General features: G+C 39.9%; 1 protein-coding gene across 2 annotated transcripts in view; it reads left to right on the top strand.

Annotated features, from left to right (window-relative positions):
* CPQ (carboxypeptidase Q) overlaps window positions 1–25663 on the top strand; it is a 479409-nt gene that overhangs the window by 379706 nt on the left and 74040 nt on the right. For both annotated transcript variants that reach the window (XR_003793513.1, XM_029222597.1), the window contains one exon: window positions 22138–22339. Coding sequence is in view for 1 of the 2 variants with exons in the window: in XM_029222597.1 (XP_029078430.1) it covers window positions 22138–22339 (202 nt within the window). In the remaining variant the exon portion in view is untranslated. The remainder of the gene's footprint in view (window positions 1–22137; window positions 22340–25663) is intronic.

Genomic DNA, 25663 nt, shown 5'->3' with positions numbered 1-25663 from the left:
ACGGCCTTGCTCGCATCGTCAACGTTCCGTGCAGTACAGATGTACTAATCAGAGGTTATTGTTTTAATCATTACTGCTGGGCTTTTATGCATCCCATGTTTCTCTTTCAGTGCCTAGGTATTTGCATTAGCCTGTCGAGCACATCCCAAACTTGGTTTAAATTTCATTTATCTCAGCGTGTTCTTGGTCTGGAGCCCCATGTAGTCCCAACATTCACATAGTTTCTACAGCACACCTGGGTGCCCTTTGGGGTCCTATTAGAATCTGTGGATTTCATTTTTTAAAAAAAAAGAAAGGGCTGTCTTTTGTATTTGTTTGCTTTCTCCTGAGAATTCCATTATGACTATGGGATTCCAGAATGTTCTGTATGGTATTTATATATAGATGTTATGTCAGCCTGGGAAGAGTTGTCAAACTGTTCCCTTTGGCATTGGGACCATCACATTATACCACCTTGCAAATGAACACGAGTAGGCTTCCACTCACCTCTTCCCTTTATCTCTTTAGAAGGGATCCGTCTTAGCTAAGTTTTTATTATTTTTTTCCACATAAGAGAAAAGAAATAAAGTAAGAAGACTGGCTGTGACAACAAGAATGGCATCTTTGACCTTGCCTACTACAGTTGTGGGACAATATTTATCATATAAGGCCTTATGGTTTCAGGTCACAGTGAAGTTGACTTGGGTATTAGTTTTAGCCCGTACACGTAAAGAACCATATCCTGACTTCTCTGCTACCATCACTAACCCAAAGAAGCCAACTGCATTTCAAAGTTGGTTCTGAGAACATTGTGCCAAAACACTCAGGTTTACTGAGTTCTTGTGGCTGGCATCTTATCTCATTTTGTTCTCCATTTGTGAAACCATGAAGGACTTCAGTTTGTATCCAGCCCATTTTACCAGCTTACTAGAGGTTGCCTACTAGGCAGTTTCTGCCTCAGTGCCTCCCTATTGCTAACCAGGTCGTGATCTGACCCGGAAGGACCCATAGCGTATTTAGTGCATGAACTTCCTAAGGAAATCAGATTGGCACACCAGGATACACAAATCTGAAATGAGGTGTCATGCTTAGGATCACAACCATGGGACTAAATTGTCTCATCCCCATGCACTCGGGCCGTAGTACGTTACAGAGTCAGCAAACCACTTTCGAACCAGCAGCACTATTTTAATTTGCCTGGGAATGTCGTCTTCCCTTTGTCTTCTAAAAGCAGGGGTTGGCCAGCTTTCCTTACGGTCCAAGTAGTAAATATTTTAGGCTTTCAGGCCATATGATCTCTCTACTCAATTGTCATTGTAGTGCCAAAGTTGTCATAGACAATACTAAATAGATGAGCAGAGCTGTTTCCCAATAAAATATAAGGAGGAGAAAGAGAAGAAGGCAGAGAAGGTGAAGGGAGGGGAGGAGAGGAGGAGGAAGAGGTGGAGAAGGGAGAGGCAGTCGGAATCGGCATGCTGGCCGTAATATGATGATTCCTGTTATTGGGAAGAAGTTTCTAGAGAACTTTCTTCTGAAGCCTTTTCCAATCTCATGATCACACCTTTTGGTGGAAGAGCTTTGTAGCACATGATGGTATTCTAACATTTAAAGTGTCTTATCTCTAACATTTAGATCTTTTTTTTTTTTTTTTTTTTTTGCTGTACGCGGGCCTCTCACTGTTGCGGCCTCTCCCGTCGGCCATGGCTCACAGGCCTAGCCGCTCCGCGGCATGTGGGATCTTCCCGGACCGGGGCACGAACCCATGTCCCCTGCATCGGCAGACGGACTCTCAACCACTGCGCCACCAGGGAAGCCCCTAACATTTATATTTTAATATGACTGTTATTTGTATGCTCAGCAGTCAAGAGGTTGCAGTTTTTGTCCCTTAGATATTTGGCAACAGAACACACCATTACCAGGTCAGTCTGTAGCCTTAGTTCTAGCCCAATGAGCCACACAACAGGCATAGTAAGTTGATTGAAGGAAGGGGTTAACATACTTCCTCAATATTTCCTAAAGCAAGAGCAGAACCTTTTATTAAGATAACTAAATGTGATAACATTTGAAAATATATTTTAAATGGCATTTTTTTAAAAAGTGTACACATGTAGAAGCATCTTTTAAAGAAATGAACACTCTAATATATCTGGACGACTTTCTACTAATCCTTAACAATTGCCATTCACTGTTTAACCACATCCTAGTTTTATCTGTAGCTTTGACAGCAATGTTTCTTTTTTAAAATCTGCATTATTGTCTGGGAGAGAGGCTCTTCCCAGGAGACCTCAAGAAACTCATGTCTTTTGGTAATCAGTAGCCCTTCTGGAAGTTTGCCCCCTACTCTGGCTGCTGTGGTTTTTGTGTACTTGTGCTAGAATAATACGTAATCATTGAAGAATGGTCTGTCGATGATGGCTTGAGGGATGAATGGGCAGAGTCAAACTAGCAGGGCTGCCAGCAACATCAATGCTAGAAAGCAGATACTGGATGGTGAGTTTACTTCGTACTCTGAGGGCAGTGCCTAGAAGTGACAATAGGTAGAACTAAACCCGCGTTGCTTTTAGGGCTGAAGATCAAACAGGGAACTGAGAAGCGGAATTGTGGGACACAGCTCAGAGTGCAACCTGAGTATTGCCCACAGGCCTTTGTCTTTCTCTCTGGAACTCATCCTAACAGGTCATTCCTATAAGCATCAACCCAAGTCCTGTGCTGTCTTAAAGATACCACTTGTCCCCTGATAGGGAAAGTCTTGCTCTGGGTTTTCTAACTTCCTTATCAATTAGGGCACATCTATAATTCCTTCTGACTCATCTATTTATGTTAAAAACATAAAGGCATAATTTTTTCCTAACCAAAAGATTAGAACTCTGATTCCTTATTTTCTTTCAGAAGATCTCACTCTTGCATCCTCTTATCAAATGGTTGTCCTGCATTTACAATTATTCATTCTAGAAGCTGAGGTTACCCCGAACAACCAGCAGTTTGTCTAAACTGCTTTGGTTTCAGAGTTCTCTTAAAGGAGAGTTCTCAGAATCGATTTCTCAGGAGCTTTTGTACCCCACACAGCAAAACATATATAAACAACGATTCGAATTTTAAAAGCTTAGCAAGGCCTTTCGACAAAGGTTTAAACTGGTTTCATAAAATGAGTTATTTTGAGATTAGACAGAATTTTCATTACTAGTTAAAACAGGAGTGTAATTTGCTTTTATAAAATTCTGTGGTTTCATTTAATAAAACTCATCCCTGTGAAAGCAGAGGTGATGCTGTGTTAAATACTTGTAAATGTGTTTCAGGAAACTCTCCAGGTATTAACTCTCCAGTAGGCCCGGGAGAATGTATATAACTGGATAGTATTTTCCCCTCCAAAGCTCTGGAATACTTTATCACGCCCCAAAGAGCCAAATGGGAGACAGTGAAGCTGTTTTGTCGTTTGAATTAGGAAAGGTCAAAGGGAAGAGAATGTGATAGTAAACAGAGGGAAGAGTGCTTTGTGAAATTGTCCATTTTTTTTTCATGTAAGGGAAAATACTTTGTTCCTTTTAATAGATATGGAAATTCAATACTAGAGAGTTTTTTGGATGGACTTACAGAGAGAAAAGAAACAATCAAGAACTTTGAAAGCTCCCATTTCCCAAACAAATATGTACTATGTTCTTACTATTTACAAGGTGTCATTGTAATCTCTTGCATCTATATGATCATTTATAAATATGAATACTTTTTCATAGACATTGATAATAGTCATGACCCTGGTAGTTGCCAGGCTATGAACTGCTTAACTTATTTCATATTTGGGGAAAAAAAGAGGTTTGAGAGGTTAAAAAAAAGATGTACCCAAAGTTGCACAGCACAGATATGAGGTACAGAGCCTGAACTTGAACCTAGCTTTTCTGTCTCTAGACTTCAGCCATAAGGACTTCTCTGACCATGCACTTCTCTGTATACTTATCTTACACATAGGATTTACCTACATTTATATTGATATGTACATTTAACCGCTTGTCATAGTCTGAAGCACATACACACCAATTTATTCAGGCATGGTGGCTACAGTAACACACGAATGGATGAATGGAGAAGTCACTTCCAAGTGCTTAGTTTAAAACACATATAGCACAGAATCATATTCTACCACATTTTGGAGTTTAAGGCCAAGGGATATTGTATAATCATGCAGACATTAGCTGTCACCAATAATTCTCCATGTTTTATATTCACACTTTCTCTGAAAAGTATAAAAATATATTTATTTGTCCCTGAAGTTAACTTTTTATATACTGCTACAATGATTAATTTTTTTTTAAATCTTCACTGAAATTTTCTTCTAATTTGGGGTATTTTCTAAGTAATGTTTTAGCTAGACAATAGATATTTGGTTGGCCAAAATGTTCCTTCGGTTTTTAAGTAAAAATAAAAGACACATTTTCATTTTCACCAAGAACTTTATTGAACAACATATTCACCCTTTTGTTCCACTACCTTCTGCCATTTTTCAGGCAACTTCATAATTCCATCCTCCCAAAACTTTTTATATTTTAGAGCAAAGAACTGTTCCAGGCGCCTTTTACAGTCTTCCAGGGAATTGACATTTTTTCCATTGAGAGAATTTTGTAAAGACCAAAATAAATGGAAATCCGAAGGTGCAGTGTCTGATGAATATGGCGGATGAATCAGAACTTCCCAGCCAAGCTGTATCAGTTTTTGCCTGGTCATCAAAGAAACGTGTGGTCTTGCATTATCCTGATGGAAGATTATGCATTTTCTGTTGACTAATTCTGGACGCTTTTCGTCGAGTGCTGCTTTCAGTTGGTCTAATTGGGAGCAGTACTTATTGGAATGAATCATTTGGTTTTCCAGAAGGAGCTCATAATAGAGGACTCCCTTCCAATCCCACCATATACACAACATCACCTTCTTTGGATGAAGATCGGCCTTTGGCGTGGTTGGTGGTGGTTCATTTCGCCTGCCCCGCAATCTCTTTCATTCCACTTTATTGTACAGTATCCACTTTTCATCTCCCATCACAATTTGTTTTAAAAACAGAATGTTTTTGTTATGTTTAAGTAGAGAATCGCATGTGGAAATATGGTCAAGAAAGTTCTTTTCACTTAACTTACGTGGAACCCAAACATCAGAGCAAGTCACATAACCAAGCTGATGCAAATGATTCTCAGCGCTTGATTTGCATATTTTGAGTATGTCAGCTACCTCCCGCGTGGCATAATGTTGATTGTTCTCAATTCACGTCTCGATTTGATCGCTATCAACTTCAACTGGTCTGCCTGACCGTGGAGCATCCTCCAGCCAGAAATCTCCAGCACGAAACTTCGCAAACCACTTTTGACACGTTCGCTCAGTCACAGCACCTTCTCCATACAGTGTGCAAATCATTTTTTTGCGTTTCAGTTGCGTTTTTACCTTTCTTGAAATAATAAAGCGTAATGTGTCAAAAACATTGCTTTTTTTCTTCCATCTTCAATATTAAAAGTGGCTACACAAAAATTCACCAGTTTTGATAAGTTTGTTTTTTTTAATGCACGTTGATATGACAGCTGTCGCAATACAGTCTAACAAAATTGTTTTGAATGAAGTTAAAGACAACTAAGCTCTACTAAAGCCATCGTACGGGAAAAAAACGAACGAACTTTTTTGCCAACCCAATAAAATCAAACACACATCCAAATGGAACTTTCAGTGATGTGAAGCTCTTCACAGTAATAAATGTTAAAATCATTCCACTATTTAGAAGATAGGCTTCAGATCAGAGGCTCTCCTGGGTACCACCTTAGGACATCTCCCACTGCCTCTAATCTTAAAAGAAAGGAAAATTGAGACGAAAACTCTGATCCTTGAGAGATGGATATAGTATATGTATTTATCTGTTTACATCTATTCTACATGTGTCGAGCTTAGACACCTAGGAAAATATAGCGAGACCCTCCATAAATCGAGTCCAGCTTCCTTTTTCCAGGATAGCTGTGCCTGATACACTAAGTACAGAGAATACACAAGGATGGATCCCTACTTATGTTATTTTTAAAGATTTCCAAAGACAGAGATTTCATTGTGTCAATATTTTTTAACATTATTAAACAACAAGCATATTGCAGGCCGTGTCCACTTAGCAATGTCTTAATTGAAGGATACAACTTAGAATGCCAGAGGAGCAGTTATAAAAGAAGGTAGCCATCAGGTCTCCAAAAGTTAGTGTACCTTAACCTTACCTGCCTTAGTAGTTTCTGTGTAAAACACTAAGGAAGGAAAGGTGAATTGCGGGATAGGGGATGCATTGTGAATTGCAAAAGAGAAGTTTAAACATTATTTGCAAACTAAACTCAAAGAACAAATGATTTAACACTTGTTCTGTTTTTTGTTTGTTTGTATTTGTTTTTAAGAAAGTGGACTCTAATTTATTCTTTCCTTGGTGGGGAGATTAAAACAATTTATACCTTTAATATGTTCTTTTCTTCATATTGGGAACTCAGTTTGTTACTACTCTTGGCAAGCTGTTTTCTGAATATGTGGAAAATTGTACCTGCCAGAATGGATTGGTGTTTGCTCTTCTTCAGTGAAAGGTGGCTGTGATCAAAAGCTGCCTCTCTCGGGTAGTTCAGCCTGCCAAAGTCTAATGCAACAGAAATGGAAAGGAAAAGGAAAATGAAGGACATATTCAAGAGTGTAACAATAATTGGAACCTAAGACTCTTAAGTCTATTGGCTTCCGCAAGAGCTTGGCAGAAATACTGACCGCCCATGTGATTTTTATCTTCGCATCTTTAAGGCAATTACCTTGACATGGGACACAGTAGTGATGGCTTCCATTGAAAGGCTCTATTTAAACATCTTTTTTTCTGAATCACCAAGATAAGAATGGAGCAAATGAAGATGGAAAAAATAATCGCTTGTATACAAAGCTCCTACCTTCAGTTCTCTAAAACTGTGTTAATGCCTAATTAATGACATTCCTATTGTACAAAAATATTGAGAATGCAAATACAGTTTCCCAGCTAATTAGTTCATTATATGGAATTGACACACGTGAAGTAATAGTTTAATGTGGTCTTCATAAAAGCCAGCAATTGTGGACCTTCCCTTAAAATTTTCAAGTGGGATGAAATTCACTTTTCTCATGACTACTCTAAGTAAAAAGTGCCTTCCTTATTTATGTGTATAATACTACCTTCTTTTAGCAGGTATTTACCATTGAAGTAGGGTAGTGAGACTTATGTGAGTAAATTATTACTGACAGTGAAACCCAAGGAATGTCTAAAGGTACGGCCACCAGCAGCTGTGAGAGTCTGGACTATTCCTCTCTCTTCTTAAACATGGCTCGAGCAGTTGATGTACGAATAGTGGTGGAAGAAATGTCCTTTTACGTTTCCAAAAACAAAAACTCAGCCATTCACACCTCTTCAGCTAGAACAACAGAATGTCAAATATTGTATTCTCAGATTTAAGCTATAAAATAATGGTGGAGCCTGAGAGAGAGGAGAGGAAACTAAGGAGGGACTTCGTGGGATTGGTTGGAAGAGATTCAGTTCTCTATTTCTTTGATTTAAGGATTATCAGTTTTAAGGAGTGCAGTTAGGAATAATAAAGCTTTTCAGGAAAAATAGGACTACATTAAATGTACAGTTTTAAAAAACTGACAACAACGTACAATAGCTCACACTTTTGTAGTCAGAGTCAAAGTCTCTCCGAGTCTAAAGATGGCGCTGGATACCTTTTGGTCCTGAGCAGTGAGGCCTCATGTCGGGGTGAGAGGCTGCTTTGTGTAACCTGTGCTCCTTATTTTGACGAGTCGCTAAGGATGCACCTTCAGGGTTGCCAGTATGATTATGAGGCATATTGAATACAGACTTTCCTCTGTATTTCCAGTTGGGCTAAGTTTTGGGGGTTTTCTCCTTTTAAAAGAATTTTAATATTTCTAAAAGTCATACAGCTTCTTTTGAAATTCTAAGGACGCTTTCGACAAATTGTTCAGTACCTGAGTAGAGGCGTGTTTGGTGACACCCGTCTTCACTAACCCTGAACACTCTAGGGTCTAGTCTGAGCATCTGGCGACTTCTACTGCCCTTCATTGCTTTGCCTCACACGTGAAAATCAGTCTTCTGTGTACATAGAAACTTATAAAGAATTTTAATCAAAATTAGGGGCTCACATTTAAAAGTTAGTGATCTATATCGACACTAATGCAAATAACTTAACCAAAGTGTAAAATGAAATCCCGGAGACCATTTGTGTATGAAGACGTTTGTACACAGGCAAACAGTGACAACTAATATATGGCACGATTTGTTTCTTTGCCTGGAATTTGGCAAGTGTCTTCTGGAATGTATCAATAACAAGGTGCATTCCAACTACCAAAATGCTAAAATAGGAGAAAAATGTGATTCTTATAATCAAGGAAATTTGGTGTTTATCTGTTGAATTTTATAGTGGCAGAAATAGGAGATACAAAAAAAATCAGAAAAGTAGTATTTAAGTAGCTTCTTGGTTCCTGATTTACCTTAGATAGTCCAGTTTCCACCCATTGTCCTGCCATAATTATTGATCTTTCACTGTCAAAGCTCTCATTGGTTCGGATGATCATTTATATGGCTGTGTTACTTATTAGGCACTCTTGTTGGTGACACTAATAGTAAAAAGTCTCAAGAGAACCGAATAGTTTGGTATACAATATACCTTTGAATACACGTAATAAATTCACATGATCCTCTGAAAAGCCCTGTTAAATTGGTCTTTGTTGAAGAGGATACAAAACTCAGGGAGATTAAAAATGGCCTGCCAAATTCATTCAGCTGTTATGTTACAGAACCAAGACTGCAATCCAGATTTCCAGGGCAAACGAATTCTAGTGAGTTTAATAATAATAATAACAGGAGGAATGATCACCATCATCATGATCATCGTCACCATCATCACCTTAATGGTGAAGCTACCACTTACCCAACAGAGGTTCATGACCATTGTTTTGTTCCACGCACCACTTTGGCAGTCTGGTAAAGCCTATGGACATCTTCTCAAATAATATTTTTGAATGCATAAAATAAAATGCATACTATTACAAGGATATGAATTCTATTAAAATGCAGTTATCAAATTTTTTAAAATAAATACATGGTATTGGTATGTTTTCTAAATGCATAAAATAATAAGATCTTGCAGTATTATCTGTTACTGTAATTTCAGAGTAGTGATGAACATAAAGATTATTTTGAGATTTCTACAATAAGTCTAATATGATATGAAAATATCTGTGATTTCTATTGGTGACAAAGTGACAGGTTCTGCTAATACTACTGTGGTTTGTTACTTACATCCATAATTGAAGGAAATTCTAAATTTCGGTTAGAGGACATTGAAAGTAAAGATGTAATTTTTTCCCACTCAAGTTCACCGACTGCCTCCAAATTTATGAACCGCCAAGGGGTGCCCAGTTAAGAACTCCTGCTTTGAATAAACTGGCAAAATAACTATTACTATCCCCACCTTACAAATGAATAAACTGAGGCCCAGGGTAGCTTGCCTAATATTTTTCACCTAATGGCCGAGAAGGGTATCAAGTGATATTAGCATCTGTGCATCACCTCCTCTAACTTCCCAGTGGCAATCACCATTGAAGTGGGAATCGTAGCATCCACTCCACTCTGAGACAGATGACCCCGTAAGGATTATTACCCTAATCACTTGTATCTCCTTCAAACACTAATGATACCCTTGATGAAGATTGCAGATAACCAAAGAGAAATGTGGGGTGAGGTCTGTGTGCCTGACTAACGGTTTATGTTCAACTTGCCTCAAGCATTTCTAGTGTTTGGTCTCCCCTAAGTGGTCCTCAGGTGGCTTTTCAGAATGGTCATTATTTCCAACGTGTTTGATGCTATTTTCTACTGTAGTGATTTTCCTCTTCTACCTTTAGGTGATTACTGCTGTTGCTTACTAATATTCTCAGATGAGGGAAATTGTTTTTCTCCACCTCCCCTATCTCAATATACATACCTATTTGGATTTTTTTCTGTAACTGCTCTAATTCCTTAGCCTCTTTTTATCTAAACTATACCTATTAAATTACCTTAACTCTTCTCAAAGCTAAATTGCCTCATTTGTTTATTATTTTTCCTTCATTTTGTCTGAATGCTTTAACGCTTACAAAGTATGCAAAGCCATTGTTAAAGCTCTAAGTAGTCCCAGGATGCATATATTAGTTTCTGTAATTAAGTCTTAGTGATGACACCACGTCTTACTTGCCTCACGTTGTACTAACTCTAGCGTAACAAACCTTAAGGTTTCTTTTCAAAATTATTTAATATTTGAAAAAATCGATGTATATGACCCCTTGGCAGTTCAGTTGTTAATTGCTCATCCTTTCTTCTCCTGTTAATGGTCACCATTTTATTTCGGCAAATCTTGCATATTAGGGTTTCTCATCTCTGATAGTGAAATGACCATGACATAGGGATGCTACATAAGGATGTCTTCCAGCGCTGTTTTCACCTGAAAAGGAGATTCCTTTTGCCACACAGCTTTGAGAATAAGAGTATCTTAGTATTTCACTATTGAAGGAATTTTAGAAGTTTCACTTGTATTTAGGTAACTGAAGGGCATTTTTGATTGCTATCACTTTATACAGCCTTCTAGGAAGGATTTATTTTTAGCACATATAACGGATGTTGCAAAAACTTGTATATTTGAAGAGCTTTATAAAATATACACTAAAGATTCAGCTTTCACCTTTAGTTGTTGAAACTTATGCTTTCTTGAGAAGATTTTTTTAAAAAAAAGACATATTCTGAAAAACTGATGTTGCCTTTTACCACCAGCACTAGCAACCATCTCATCGTTGTTATCTTCACCACCACCGTCACCCAAAATAGCATCTAGAGGTGTGCTTACAGGGTTTACACATGCATACGTACACACATATGTGTTTAAACACATACATACACGTATTTATTCATTCACTCAGCACATGTTTGTTGAGAGCCTTCTAAGTTCCAGGCACTGTTTTAAACTCTGCCCTCCTCTTACTTCCATTCTTGTGCATCAAGGCTGATGATGTGGATAAATAAATAAAATGATATGAGAACAGCTGAAGAGAAAAACAAGACAGGGGACACAGATAGGGTATATGTGGAGGGAGTGTTTGAATTTTTGTTGGCGGGGGGCAAAAAAGACTTCACTGCAGAAGGGTTTGAGTAAAAGTCTGCAGAAGATAAAGAAGTAGCTCTGTGGGTATCTGGAAGAGAACATTCTAGGGAAGGTGCTGATGGAGTGTAGGGGACATTCTGGGAACAGCGAGGAAGCCAGAGTACCTGAACTGGTGCAGGGAAGGGATAGTAGCAGGACAGAGGAGCCCAGATCATGTCAGGTCTCATGAGCCATATTCTCTGAGTGAGATTAGAACTCTTGGAGGCTTTTGAGCAGAGAACTAACCTGATCTGAATTAATAGTCTAAAAGGATTGCTCTGGAAACCGGTTTGAGAATAGACTGAAGGAGGACTAGAACCGAACAAGGCTGAATAATCCAGGTGAGAGATTATGGTAACTTGTGCCAGGATGGTAGCAGTGGATGAAAAGTTGTCAGCCTCCGGATATATGTTAAGGAAAGAGCCAAGAGGATCTGATGATGGATTGTATATACAGTGTGAGAGAAAGAAAAGAGTCAAGTGTGACCCCACAGTTTGAGGCCTGAGCAAGTCGAATGGGAGGAGTTGGGTAGAGGGGTGTGAGGAGGGGGTCAGGAGCTCAGTTTTGGACATGTCAAGTTTGAGATATTGGGCATCCACGTCGAGAGGTCAAGTACACAGCTTGGTTTAAAAAAAAAAAAAAGAAAGAAAGAAAGACTAGAGTTTAGGGGAGAGGTCTAAAGATAGCCATGGTCATGGATTTTTCTCCGTAGAAATGTTCCATCTATATCGACAATACTACTTTCCTTCTCTCGACACCTCTGCCTCCCGTCCAGTGGAAGCTCAGCTTCTGTGCTTTCAACACTGGGATTGCTATTTTTGCTCTCCAGGGTATATAAGATCCTCTGGTTCCCAGGGTTAACATTCTCCACAGGTGTCCTCCATCCCATCCTCATGAGACTCATTGGGAGTTACTATCTCTGGGCTGTTCTCTCCCTACTCCTGATTCAGTCTCCATCTCTCCTCTCCTTCCCCCATGGCCAGTGTAGCCCCTAAGAGGATTGGATGCACCACCATTCCATTCAATAAGTCAGTTGATTGGAATGGTTTTGTTCAGCCTTCTGGGAGGTTCAATTCAATATTCTATAGACAACGTGAGGCCACTTTAATCATAACACCAAATAACTAGTAACTCTTGCCCCCAGATTCTTCCTGGCCAAGGTCATTTCTTCCATTCTTTTGGTGAAATTCAAAAGAATTCTGTCTAGAAATTCAACTGAGCAAGTCCTTGGGCATTTCATCAGATCCTAAGGTGCTTCTTGAGAATGTTTTTGGCTCTGCTCATAGATATTCTCCTAAACCCATGTCAGCAGAGGAGGGATGATTTAACACATGGGCAAGATTACAACCAGACTCTTTAATTTTTTTAATTATAAAATTCCAACTTGCCCACATATCCAAATTATACATAAACATATGAATCTTCTTTGAATCAATAATATAGAATATTCACTCATTCAACAAATATTTATTGAGCCCTGTTACATATTCTTGGTGTTGTTTCAGGGTGTTCCCTGTCATTAGGGAGCCTAGATGCTTCCAAATATCACATAGGCCATACTTATACTAAAAACATGTTTATTGTTTAGCTAAACTTCAAATTTAACTGAGTATCCTGCATTTTTTCTGGTCACTGAGGTCATGTGACAGCTTGGCTGGGATGGATGGTCAAAGATGGCCCAACTTATGGAAGCTGGGGCAGACTGTCATCTGGGCTGCTTTCCCCATGTGGTGCCTCAACTAGCGCAGGCTTCTTTACATGTCAGTCTTAGGGCAGCAGAAGGTCAAGGTGGCAGCTGTAAGGCTTCTTTTGGTTCGTGCTCTGAAGTTGCGAATGGTCGCTTCTGCCAGAGTCTGTTGGTCAAATAAAGGCACAGGGCTGGCCTACATTCAGAGGGTGGGGAAAGAGATTGCACCTCTTGATGAAAGGAGTGGCAAATTCACGTTGGAAAAGGGAATATATACAGGGAAGGGAAGGATTTATAGCCATTAAACAATCGATCACAAGTAGTAAACACAGCAGAGAAGTCTCTGCCATCAGGGACCAAACACTATTCTAAGAAGAGACAGACAATAAAGATAAACATTCATTGTTGACACAAAGGAGAAAAGGAAAGCATAATCAGGGGGTTAGGGAGTGTTATCAGGAGTGTTAGGGGAGGTCTTCTTTTATATAAGGTGGGCAGGAAGACTTCCCCAAGAAGAGGACATTCAGCAGAGCCCAAAAGGAGGTGAGAAATATCCAGAGGAACGGGGTAACAATCAGAGGAAGGAACAAGTTCATGAGCTTCAGAACCCAAGCATTATTGAGGAACTGAAGGTGGCCGAAACAATGAAAGTGAAGTGGAGAGTAGTAGGAGATGAGGTCAGAGGAGTTATGGAAGGTCAGGCTCAATCTACATCTAGGGCCTTGTAGGCTAAAGGGCTTTGCCTGTTAGCTTGTGTGAGCTGGAAGCCACATGCAGAGTTCCAGAAGAGGAGTAGCATCATTTGACTTAGACTTTTTTTTAACAGGGTTACTCTGGCTTCTGTGTAGGAAATACACTGAAGAGTGGCAAGGGTTGAAATGGTTGTGAAGCTATTGCAATACTCTAGGTGAGGGGCAATAGTGGCTCGAACTGGGTGAGAATAGTGGAGCTGGTGAGTTGTTGTTGAACAATAGGTCTATTTTGAAAATAAAGCCAACAGGATTTGCTGATAGATTGCATTTGGGGTGTAAAAGCAAGAGAGAAGCCAAGAATTTGAGAGGAGTCAAAATGTTTAGACTCAGCAACTAGAAGAATGGATTTGCTGTTTACTGGGTTGGGCCCTCCTTATAAGAGGGAGGCAAGAACAGCAAAGGCAGAAGAAGGCAACGTGATGACAGAAGCAGGAGGAGAAAAGGCAATGAGATGAGGAGCCATGAGCCAAAGAATAGAGGAAGCTTCTAAAGCTGGAAATGGCAAGGAAATGGATTCCCCCTTAGAGCCTCCAGAAGGAACCGGCCCTGTCAACGCCTTGATTTTAGCCCTATAAGACTCATGTCAGACTTATGACATCCAGAACTGTAAGAGAATAAATTTATGTTGTTTTAAGCCACCAAATTTGTGGTAATTTGTTACAGCAGCAATAGGAAACTAATACATGATTAGACCTTTAAATAGAGATGCTGAGTAGCTGTTCATTATGAGTCTGAACTTGAGGAGAGAGGCATAGAATGTGAGTTGGAGCTCATCACAATACAGGTTTATTTAAAACCATGAAGCTGGATGAGAGCACCTGGCCAAGGTCATTTCTTCCATTCTTTTGGTGAAATTCAAAAGAATTCTGTCTAGAAATTCAACTGAGCAAGTACTTGGGCATTTGAAGTACTTGGGTGAGGATAGAGAAATGAAAAACCTTTTGACTGTTTTTGACCACCCCAACATCTAAATATCAGGAGAGCGAGAAAACCAGCCAACAAATGAGAGGCCATATCCAGTGATGCATGAGGAGACCAGAGAGTCGACGGTCCCAGAAGCCAAGGGAAGAAAGTATTGGCAGGAGTAAGCAAGTGACAAATTCACCTCCATCAAATATTCACAATTTAGTGCTAAGTGATCTCAATCTTGAATTTTTCGCTAACTTCTACAAAAATTCTACGAGAGACAATTGATATTTGAGAGTGGGATAGAAAAAGGAGGCACCATTAATAATTATACCAAGACAAAGGATGTAAATTGGGACTGCCCAGGGCAAACAGGAATGTATGGTCCCCCTATTTGGCTTCTGTCTCAATAACTGTTAAATAAATACAGTTTACTTCCTAAAGAAACATCTGTACTGAAATATGACTTAATATTTTGCTTTTGGCTTTAATTGAGGATCAATATTTAGGAAATAGTGTTAGGAAAGAGATTTCTGCCTCTTTTATAAAACTGTTATTGGAGACTCTGTTCTTTATTATGTTCAGTGTTCCTCATAGAAAGAACCATGTGGTAATTCCTCTTAGAATGGAATGCTGGAAAAACTGTTGCTTTTTTCAAGGAGCTGGTGGTATCCTTTCTTTTCCTAGATACTGAGAGCTTCATAGTACATCATTCTTGCCTCTTACCTTGGTAGCACGAGCTAGAACTGTTATATCTTCAAGTTGCAGTTACGGTATCATGTCACATTTTCCCAGCTGTGACTTTCTTTCTCCTCAAATATTTCTTGAGTACCCACTATGTGCTGAGCTTTGTTATTTAAGCTACAGGTATGGCAGAGGTCCACACAGATTTGATCCCTGCCTTCATGGCATTTTCTTGGTTCTCAAGAGTTTACATACTTTTAAAATATGGTGTTAGTATCTTATAGGAAGCCTTGAATTCTTTCAAGAGCAAAGTAGGTATAAAAGACACATAGAATAAAGTGCAACAGTGCAGTATATTATTCAGGTAGGGGTGTGGCGTGTTAGGAATGGAAGGCGAGGGGAGAGGTAGAGCGTGAAGCCTTGAGTAGAACCAGCGCCTTGAAGCTCCTCATGTTTTTCATGAGGTTTCAGACCCACCATTGTGCTTTTGAGAGAAAAGAAGGCACGTTTAAGGAACTAAAATGATTTCTAAAGCTGCGTTTAGCGTCTTTACTAATAGTAGTAAAGAGTGCTTGATCAAGTAAAGCATTTGAGGATATTGTCATAATCCAAAAATGCTCTAAGTGCTGTCTACTGGCTATAGAGAAAAGAAAATTAATGATTAATTGTGTTGTAATATGATATGCCCTAGGATTGAGTGAATATTTCAGTTCCAGATTATAAAGTAGCCTATTTTTGCAGGACGAGAAAATAAGTACTATATTTTTAAAAGAAATAAGCTGTCTGCTCATAAGAAGAGGAGCTCCTTTCAGTTATAACCTTGGCTAGGGATTTAAAGAGGCTGCTGTAGTCTTCCCAGTCAAGAGAAGGGGATTGATTAGAAGTCAACCAGAAAGCACTGTCCTGGCTGGTAAGACCCCACCATCAAAAACAAGAATCATGTCTTTATGTTTATTAAGCATGCAACAGTGTCAAAGAAGAAAGGTCAAACAAAGGAAGGGATCCTCTTTTAGACAATTTAGTTCTTCCACTTTGATAGCAGCATGATGAGTACAAGAGGAGACAGGGGGATACCATGCGACGGAGGAGGTTGAGAGGGATAGAGAATGATAAAGGCAGAGACAGCTGCTTTCACAAAGCCAGCTGTGTTGGAGATGTCTCTTCTACAACTGCTTATTGAAATGTATACGAAACTAGTAACATGAAACACTTGGGCAATATATTGTGTTAAAGGAATCAAAATTTAATTGTGGAGACTTTGAGTCCCACTGATTCCAACTATTGATTATGTTGCTTCAACATGCAGGAATAAAATTAAAAGCTGAGATTGACAACAAGCTGCTATGTAAACCATTTTTTAAGTCTGTCTACCAAATACCCTGGATATTGGATTGTTTTTATTCCTAAAAGAAATGTAAATACAGTCATAGTTCCTGTATAATATAAATAAAATTTAGCCTAGGTATATTATTTCTTTTAGCCTAGGTTTATGCCATATTTTCAGCCTTCTGACTCACTGTTGTTACCATAGTGACATTTATAGAGGGATCGTGTGTTTTCCATAAGTTTAAGGGCTAGCCACGGACCTTAAGTAGCTCAAGAGGAGAATTCACTGAGATCTAGAGTGCTTCGAACAACGCTGTGAAAATTGGATTGCCTGAAAACACAGGTTTGTCTCACAAGAGAAACCTTCTGTGCACACGCAGAGAATGATAGGGCTGGAAAGGGATCTCCGGAAGCCATTTATTCTGTCCCATCTCCCGGCAGCATGGTGACTAAACCACAATAGGTGTCTGTGATTTTCGTACTAATGTAACTTACCCAAGACTGCCTGTTCCCCCAAGCCACAGCCAGTTTAGCTGTCAAACAAAAATAACTTATGGCACTCTACCTTGTCATCATCCCTTTCCTGGCCCTCCCCCGGGTCCCCAGGGCTGTTCGAAACTGAATGCTGGGGCTTCCCTGGTGGCGCAGTGGTTGAGAGTCCGCCTGCCGATGCAGGGGACGCGGGTTCGTGTCCCGGTCCGGGAGGATCCCACATGCCGCGGAGCGGCTGGGCCCGTGGGCCATGGCCGCTGAGTCTGTGCGTCCGGAGCCTGTGCTCTGCAGCGGGAGAGGCCACAACAGTGAGAGGCCCGCGTACCACACACACACAAAAAAACTGAATGCTGGAGACTGCCAGAAATAAAAGTCTGAACCTCGGGGTAGACCTGACCAGAAAGTAAAACCTATTCTTGGTTTTGCACAGCAGGGAGAAACCTCTTTACCTGTATCCCATCATGATAGGGATTTGAGCTAAAGCTCCGTGAAGCAGCCCCGCTCCAGTTACACCCTTTGAAATGGGAATTCCAGGGTCACTGGCAGCACTGGAAAAGATGATTATAGCAACTCAGCGCATGGTCTCATAGGATGATTTCCTTTTGAGAGCTCGTTTGTGAGCCTACCACCTGACCAAATAGCATCACCACCATCGTCTGTAAAATATTAACATTTACCGGAGCGGGGACAATGGTACCGAGACTGATTGCCCTGTGTCGGGGGCGGAGTGGGCGGGAACCGTTTACTTCTTTGAAGATTGAACTGAGGAGGCTACGTGATTAATTCGAATAATTAGGAGTCTCTTTTCCTCGTCAGTTGATTTTGGGGATTCCAATTTTAGTTCGAAACCAAAGACAGGTTACCTAGGTTATCAGAAAATAAAAGCTTTGAAACAAGAAGCTGCATTTGGGAGGAAAGGAAATGTTGAACTTGGGTCTATATTTCCGAAGAAGAATTATCTGGACTTTTATAAAAGCAAAGAACACAGACATCATCCCTGTGTTTATATGAGGAAGTAAGCGTTTGAAAACATGCAATACGTATTTTAAACATTGTTCTACTTTCTAATCTTGCGTTGCTCCCAAGGATTGCTAATGGTTACCAAATTGTTCTTTGGCAGCGTAAGCTGACGCTTAAAAAAAAAGAAAAAAGGAAAAGAGGTGATAGGATGTGATTCTAGCACAGGACAAAGTTATGAATCCTCAACCCTGAGCAGATATTAACTAATCCAGCAATCCCAACCTGGAGGATAGCCAGGAGCATTTCTCTGCATCACGTTATGTCCGTTACATGGCAATGAAGGACAGTTTCCATGGCTCCTAATAAAGAGATGTTTCTCTTTACGAAGAGAGCAGAGTGAAGGGTTAAAAAAGCATTCAATCTCTAGAAGTAGGTTTCTCCCTACATCCTATAACCAGGAGGATGGATATCTTGTTTTGTGTGCTGAAGTGGGTTGAATGAAACCAGCATGGCTCTGCTCTGCCTTCACTAGCTATAATCAGCTTTTCAAGTCTACACTATGTCTGTCCCCAGTGACTGATGGCACAGTGAGGAACATGTTTGTGACCACACATTCCTGAGAAGCAGCAGTTCTGACAGCCCAGTGACCCAACTTATTCATTCCCGTCTCTTTGTGCAGAGACATTTTGTTTTCCAAGCTCTTTGGCCATGTGCTAACGATTAGACAATGACTCCATAAATGAGGAGAAAAAACGGTGTCATGTATGGTGGGTGGTTTGTTTTCTCAGTTCTTTATTGAAAACATATGGAGATGTTTATATATAAATAGACAACAATAGACTGCTGCCATCACGTTAGCCGCAGCTAATAAAATTCTGCATGAATAAAGATCAAACTTGTGTCTGCCTACGCCAGAATTCTGGTTTACTGAGATCTGCATATCCTATCTAATTTGGGTTGAAAAGATGTTTTGTCGTTTTACTTTTTATTCCTAGTTGGAAGGAAGTGGTAGACCAAGGGTGTTGTCCTTGTTTTTGTTTTTGTTTCATTCTTCTCTTTGCTTAATCAAATTACTTCGTTAGCAGGGACAATAAATTCTGTCCAATCAGACCTTGTATTGCGATCACGCAGAAATATTTTAAACTCTATACATCTGTCTCACTACAGTCTTTGTATTTTTGAATTAGAAGTGAGGACTTGTGGCCCGACAGCTGGAAACAAGCAGCAGCAGACAGGGCAGTGGAGGGGTTGAGAACACAGGCTTGGGGAGGCAGACCTCCGGGTTTGAATTCTGGTAACCACTCACTAGCTAGGTAACCTTGGGAAAGTTAGTTAACCTGACTAAACCTCAGTTGCTTCATCTGTGAAATGAGAAATGTGGCGCTTATAGAATGATTGGGAGCATTACGTGGGAGAAGCTGTAAAGCCTTTCATACAGTGTCTGGCATGTAGGAAGCACTGCAAAAAAGCTACATGTTATCATTGTAAGCAGCTAACAGAATGGTCTAGATGGAGGCCATCCTTGAAAATCTGAAAGGTACTGATGTTTAGTGGTAGGACCAGTAACTATTGATCAAGTGCTCGTTATACGTTGGGGTCTACATTGCACTCTTTCTTACAACTCCATGAACTGGGTACCAGTATTATCCCCATTTCCTGGCAGAAGAAACTGAGGGGTTACACAGACTGCCCAGAGTCACAGAGCCCATGATTGGTTAATCTGACGGGCAAACCCAGTCTGAATAATCCCAGAGTGCATACTTGTTATCAATCTGCTAAAAAGGCTGCCACATAGACAGCGTCTGGCACCTTTGAAATCTCCTTTATTTACATTATTCTCAACATTCCCATTAGCATCCTGGCATTGCACGGTACCATCCACAAACTGTGGGGTGCCCTCTCCCAGGGACATCTGTTCATTTGCAGTTGAAGAGGGTCAAGAAGGCTTTAATGCGTATTTTGTTAGGAGCCCTGACAAGTTCAACTCGCACACCACTTTCACTTTTGGTCTACAAATGTCTTTTCTTTGAAGACCCTCAAAGCTCCATATGCCCAGGCTCATTGTTCAAGCCTGGAAAAGAGCATTTGTCCCAGCCTACAGACGGAGAAGCCAGAGGCCAAGGTGACATGACTTGGGGACAGAGGGAGAGGCCAGTCAATCCCCTCAGCAGCCTAGCATGTCAGTTGCTGAGTCAGGAATGGAGTCGAGTGGGTCCAGGGCTGTGTCCATCTCACCAGGCTGATGGCCAAACTACTGACTAGCTTTACTTTTAACTAAATTGTATATAGTTAGGAGCAAATCGCCTAATTTTCTTGTTGGAAGGATGGGATCTTCCAGAAATATGGGAATCCTCACATACATTACCCAACTGTTTTTATTTGCAGATACATTATGTTATTTCTTTTCTCATTTTTACAGGGCAGGGAGAGAATTTGGGGTGGGGGGCAGCAGGGCACATAAGGGGACCGGGTTAGGACTGCCAAGTTCATGTCAACTTGCTCACGTAGCACCAATGTGCTAGTTGAACGGGCCCTGAATGTAAGACATTAATGCAAATATTTTGCAGGTTATTAACTCTAATGATGCTACCGTCATGCAGTAGCCACAGCTGAAAGCAGAGGTGGTACTTTTTATCATAAATGCCTTGGGTCTTTCTCTGATAATCACCATGAAGACAGAAATTCCTTAGAAGTAGAAGTGGAAATATGAACAGACTTCTGCTTTGTTAACCTTCTCATCATCACCAACAACAAGAAAATGATATCCCAGGGCCATGAGCTTCAGTCCTTTAAATGTTGGCAACATCCTCCTTCAGAAACGAAGGGCACTGTTCTTGCCCTTGTAACAGCAGTACCCTTCCATGGCAATAGTTAGGAAGTCATTGTAAAACCATATCTGTTTTACAGAAGAAAAAAATTTATGCAACCCTGAAATTGTTATGTTGTAAGTGAAAAATCATTCTAATTCAAAACAAGCATGGCCTACTACTTACTTCCTCCCGTGCTAGTGGTGACAGGGTGGAGTTTTGGAAAGCACAGAATTTCAGACCCAGCTCTCTCATTTGCCAACTGTGTGACTTTGAGCAAATCACTTGACTTCTCTGATCCTCAGTTCCTTTTCTATAAAACAGCATCAACCATAAAACTGCTCCGTCTACTTTATGGATTATGGAAGAAGATCAAAGGAGATTGCAAATACGAAAGCTCTCTGAAAGCACTGTAAAAATATTATTATTGATTTTTACTAGGTGAATAATGAGGATGACAGCTTGGGAATAACTCAACCTAGGTAGTATATGGTCAGTCTGGAAGAAGTGAATGGGTCCTGGGAAATAGCTGGCCAGGCCAGTTTGCAGGACCTTAAACTTGCAAGTCTTAGGGCAGTGTGGCAATTTAGCTGTGCAATCTGGTGAGAGGCTCTTATATTCTAAGCTCTTGCTGTGACAATATTGGCTACGTGGAATCACTGTGTGCTTTCTTACCAGACTTTATCTGGAAGAAGTTTACACACTAGTGGCCTGGCAGAGTTGCCAGGGTTTAGATGCTACAGCTGTACCCCAGAGAGAACAGCATTTCATGTGTTGTTCTATTACCTCCCTCCCTGGGGATTCAACAGATGGAACAACAATGGAATCAGAAACCCAAGACAAACCTGTCAGTTTGATGCCTTTAAGCCTTCACAGAATTCACGATTAAGATAAGATAGAATATCCATCTAGGGGGAAGAAGTGCAGAGAAATAGGCCCACAGGTTACACCTTTTTTTGTCTAAGCACGACTAATACTATCCGGAGGTCCCCACCATATAAAAGGAATTGTATCTGGTGCAAGGTAGGCTCTTAAGAAAATTGGTTGAAAGAATATTATTGCTAGTAGCAATAATTGAGTAATTTTTATATGGAGTTTTATATTTATTTTCATTGAATTTTAAAAAAAACCTTCCAAGTCAACTCAAATTCGGCAGATTCCAAGATGAGTCATCTTGCATCTCAGAACTGTTAGGTAATATGCAGACTGGATCCTAAGTCGAGCAGAGCAACATGTGCTTTGGCAACAACTGGTGAGGAGATAAAGTATTTGGTTATTGTTTTTTTGATAACTTCCAAAGAGAAAGCAGAGAAGCAACAAATATGACCCAAACACTTCTCTCTTTTGTTAAGGCAAATATTTCCAACTACAGCCTCGTGATGGAGTCTGACCTGGGGACCTTCTTACCCTCTGGGCTGCAGTTCACTGGCAGTGACAAGGCCAGGGCCATCGTGGAGGAGGTCATGTGCCTGCTGGAGCCCATCAATGTCACACAGGTCTTTAGAGCTGGAGAAGGGACAGACATTAACTTCTGGATCCAAGCCGGAGTACCTGGTAAGAGCAATAGATGAAGTTGGGTTTCTTTACATACTGCTACCAATTTAAAATAAAAATTCTGTTCTAACATGCCACAGTAGATACTTGTAGGTCATTTAAAATATGGAAACCCTTAGGGCTTCCCTGGTGGCGCAGTGGTTGAGAGTCCGCCTGCCGATGCAGGGGACACGGGTTCGTGCCCCGGTCTGGGAAGATCCCGTGTGCCGCGGAGCGGCTGGGCCCATGAGCCATAGCCGCTGAGCCTGCGTGTCCGGAGCCTGTGCTCCACAACGGGAAAGGCCACAACAGTGAGAGGCCCGTGTACAGAAAAAAAAAAAAATATATATATATATATATATATATATATATATATATATGTATATATATATATATATATATATATATATATAAACCCTTAGCTTTGTCCACAAGGTATAATCTGATGTTTTCCAATATTGGGATAATAATACTCCTTTTATTTATTTACCCATCTGTCTTCTCTTTCTGAAGTATAAGTTCCTCACTCCAAGAGATTCTGATTTAATGACTCTGGGATTGTGCCTAGAAATTGTTTTGTTTTTTGTTTTAAGCAGGTGTCTGGTAATTGTAGCACAAATGATCTCCTGACCAAAATTTATGAAATAGAGTAGAAGGCAATTATTAATACTAATATCCTTCTAGCTCTAGTCCTATGCTGCAGAAAGTTCTCTGACCCAAATAATTCCCTACCCAAATCCATGGTATCTGAAATTTTACCATTAGAGATTTATTCTTTGAGGTTGGGTACTTCTTGCTAATCATATTTTCCTAATGCAGAGACTACTTTACGAGGTTGGACATAAACTAATTTACCCTGATCAGTGATTCATCAGGTTGATATTTTTAAGGCAAGTCCTGGGCAGGGATGAAATTATGTAATAGGAATAGGCCTGGCGGTTACAGGACTAGAAAGGAGAGCAGTCCTAAAGAAGACAAACATAGTACTTCACAAATTTGCCCTAGACTGGCCGTGAGAAAGGGTTATTGTTGATATTAGACCTCTATGACCTGGGGTTGTTCCCTCAACACCATTATCTCCATAATCAAAAACACTGTTAAAGAATCTATTTGCAAATTATTCTGTACTTGTATTATGCAAACAGGAAGTCCAGCTTTTGAATAGTTTTAAACTTATGGTTTCCAGAACCATTTCTATGGCTACAAAACATTTCACAGGTTTAAAAAAAAGTCTCTCTAGGTCCACCCCACTCCAGCTTTTTTGTTTTTTAGCCTGCAAAATAGACTTTACCAATAGCATACTGTATGGATTTAAACTTTTTAAAAAGCTCATTCTTTAGATATTATAGATTAAAGCATATTTTAGATGTTAAGGTTGCTAATAATCTTACATAACTAAAAATAGAAGGAGCTCTTCTTTATTCTAAGACAAGAAACTAAATTCTCTCCAATGGTTTGTGTATATTTTAACCATATTGTGAAATATCTTAAAACAACATTTCCATTTTCAGTGGGTCATCTAGACAGACACGAGACTCTCTACATATACGTTTTTAATCATGATCAAGGTCTAGGGGAAGGGAGTTTGCCCTTTAAGTCCTATAGAACGATTTTGTTTGAATTTTAGATTTTTCCTGACCCTTAACTTTTTCAATAAGAATCTTGGTAAAATTTCAGAAAAGCTAAGTAAGTTTGCTGGGGATAGAGGTGAGGAAAAGACTGATGGATTGTGGGTGAATTCGAGTGAAGACCGGGGGTGCTTAAAGGGGAGGTGAGGAACTGAAGCCTGGACCGAAGTAGAACAAAACGTGTGCTGCCTCCTCCCAGCTAGTTTTGCTTCTGTTGCACTGGATCAACAAAAGAGAATCGGCTCTAGCTTTACTCCTTCCATGTAGATACTCCATAAGAATGGTTCTATTCGGAATTAACAAGTTGATTTGATTGTCTTCACGAAGGCAAGAAGGGCTTCCCCTCTTGCCACAGTGCCGTGGGGAATTTGAGCCCCCTTGTGGTTGCTTCAGCATTAATGCGAGTTCTAACTTACTGAACTAGTTGTCAGACACACGGTTAGGCTTTTTGAAGACACTGTCTGTTTGATCTGTACAACAATCCTAAGAGGTAAGTGCAATTATTCCTCTTCTTCAGATGAAGAAACGGACTCAGAGGGACTAAATGACTCGCCCAAGTCTCTCCGGCTCTTAAGTGTAGATGTCATCCTGAGAACAGGCCACTTTGGTTTCAAGGCTGGTGGCCCCTTTCCCACAATATGCAACAACACAGGGGCGTCTGGAATGCTGAGATGGTCTTCCAAATCTATGGCAGTGTCTGAAATGTTTATCTTACTCAGCTCTTGCTTATGCAAAGGATTTCAGTTCATTCCTGCTCCAGAATAATTTACCCCAGGGGAAAGGAGTTTGTTATTGTAAATAATTACTTATTTCTTCTCGCATTCTTTGCTCCACTCCCCTCTCTATCTCTGTAGATCAGGAAGGTTTATATAAACTTGGTAGTTCATTTAGACTGCAACTAATGTTTCCTGGAATTCTTTTTTATTTCGTTTAGAGTATTGTAAGATGGAACCAAATTATTGCTGTTTTTCCCTATTACTATTGAAGCTATCTTTTGATATTTCAAGTTTGGGCTCTTCCTGGAAGAAATAATGGAACTGTTTATAACTCTTGTTACCCGTTGAAAATTTCAGGGACTTTAGAAAAAAGATGGAGAACCATAGTTAATCTGAAAAAGAAAATAAAAATATACTAGTTGTGTACTCTGAATTCTTGAAGATATGGTAAGTTACAGTGAGTTAAACCTAAAGATAGGATTCAAGCTACTAATTAAGTATGAGTTAAATAACTGCTCACCTAACTTTTGAAAAATTAATGAGAAATACTTCCACACTGTATTCTTCCTTTCTTCTTTCTCTTTTTCTTTCCTGTCATCCATTGAACTAATATTTATTGAGCCCTTACCATGTCCTTGACCTATCAAATTTCTGTAGTCTGATGACTGAGCCCCAATTTTTTAATGTTTCATGTATACTCAATATCAAAATACTAATTAAGAGCACAGATAGAATTAAAATTCAACATGATTTTCATAAATTATAGAAGCCAAATAGATAAATTTATGAAAGGATCATCTTTGGAGAGGAGATAGGATATCCTTCATCCATCTAGGTGATGTCCATGATGGACAGGATAACTGTCAACATAAGTATAAGGCTTTGGGGGGAAAAGTTAAAAAAATAACAGATGTATTTTCCACATAAACTCTCTGTTCCAGATACCTTTATACTCCAGCCTTCTCCCATTTCTACCCGCTTCCATACGCCTTCCTATTTTC

Source organism: Monodon monoceros, unplaced genomic scaffold (assembly GCF_005190385.1).
Source record: "Monodon monoceros isolate NGI ecotype Baffin Bay Population unplaced genomic scaffold, NGI_Narwhal_1 Super_Scaffold_14, whole genome shotgun sequence".
NCBI classification, from domain to species: Eukaryota; Metazoa; Chordata; class Mammalia; order Artiodactyla; family Monodontidae; genus Monodon; species Monodon monoceros.
This window is presented reverse-complemented; position numbering and strand designations above follow the sequence as displayed.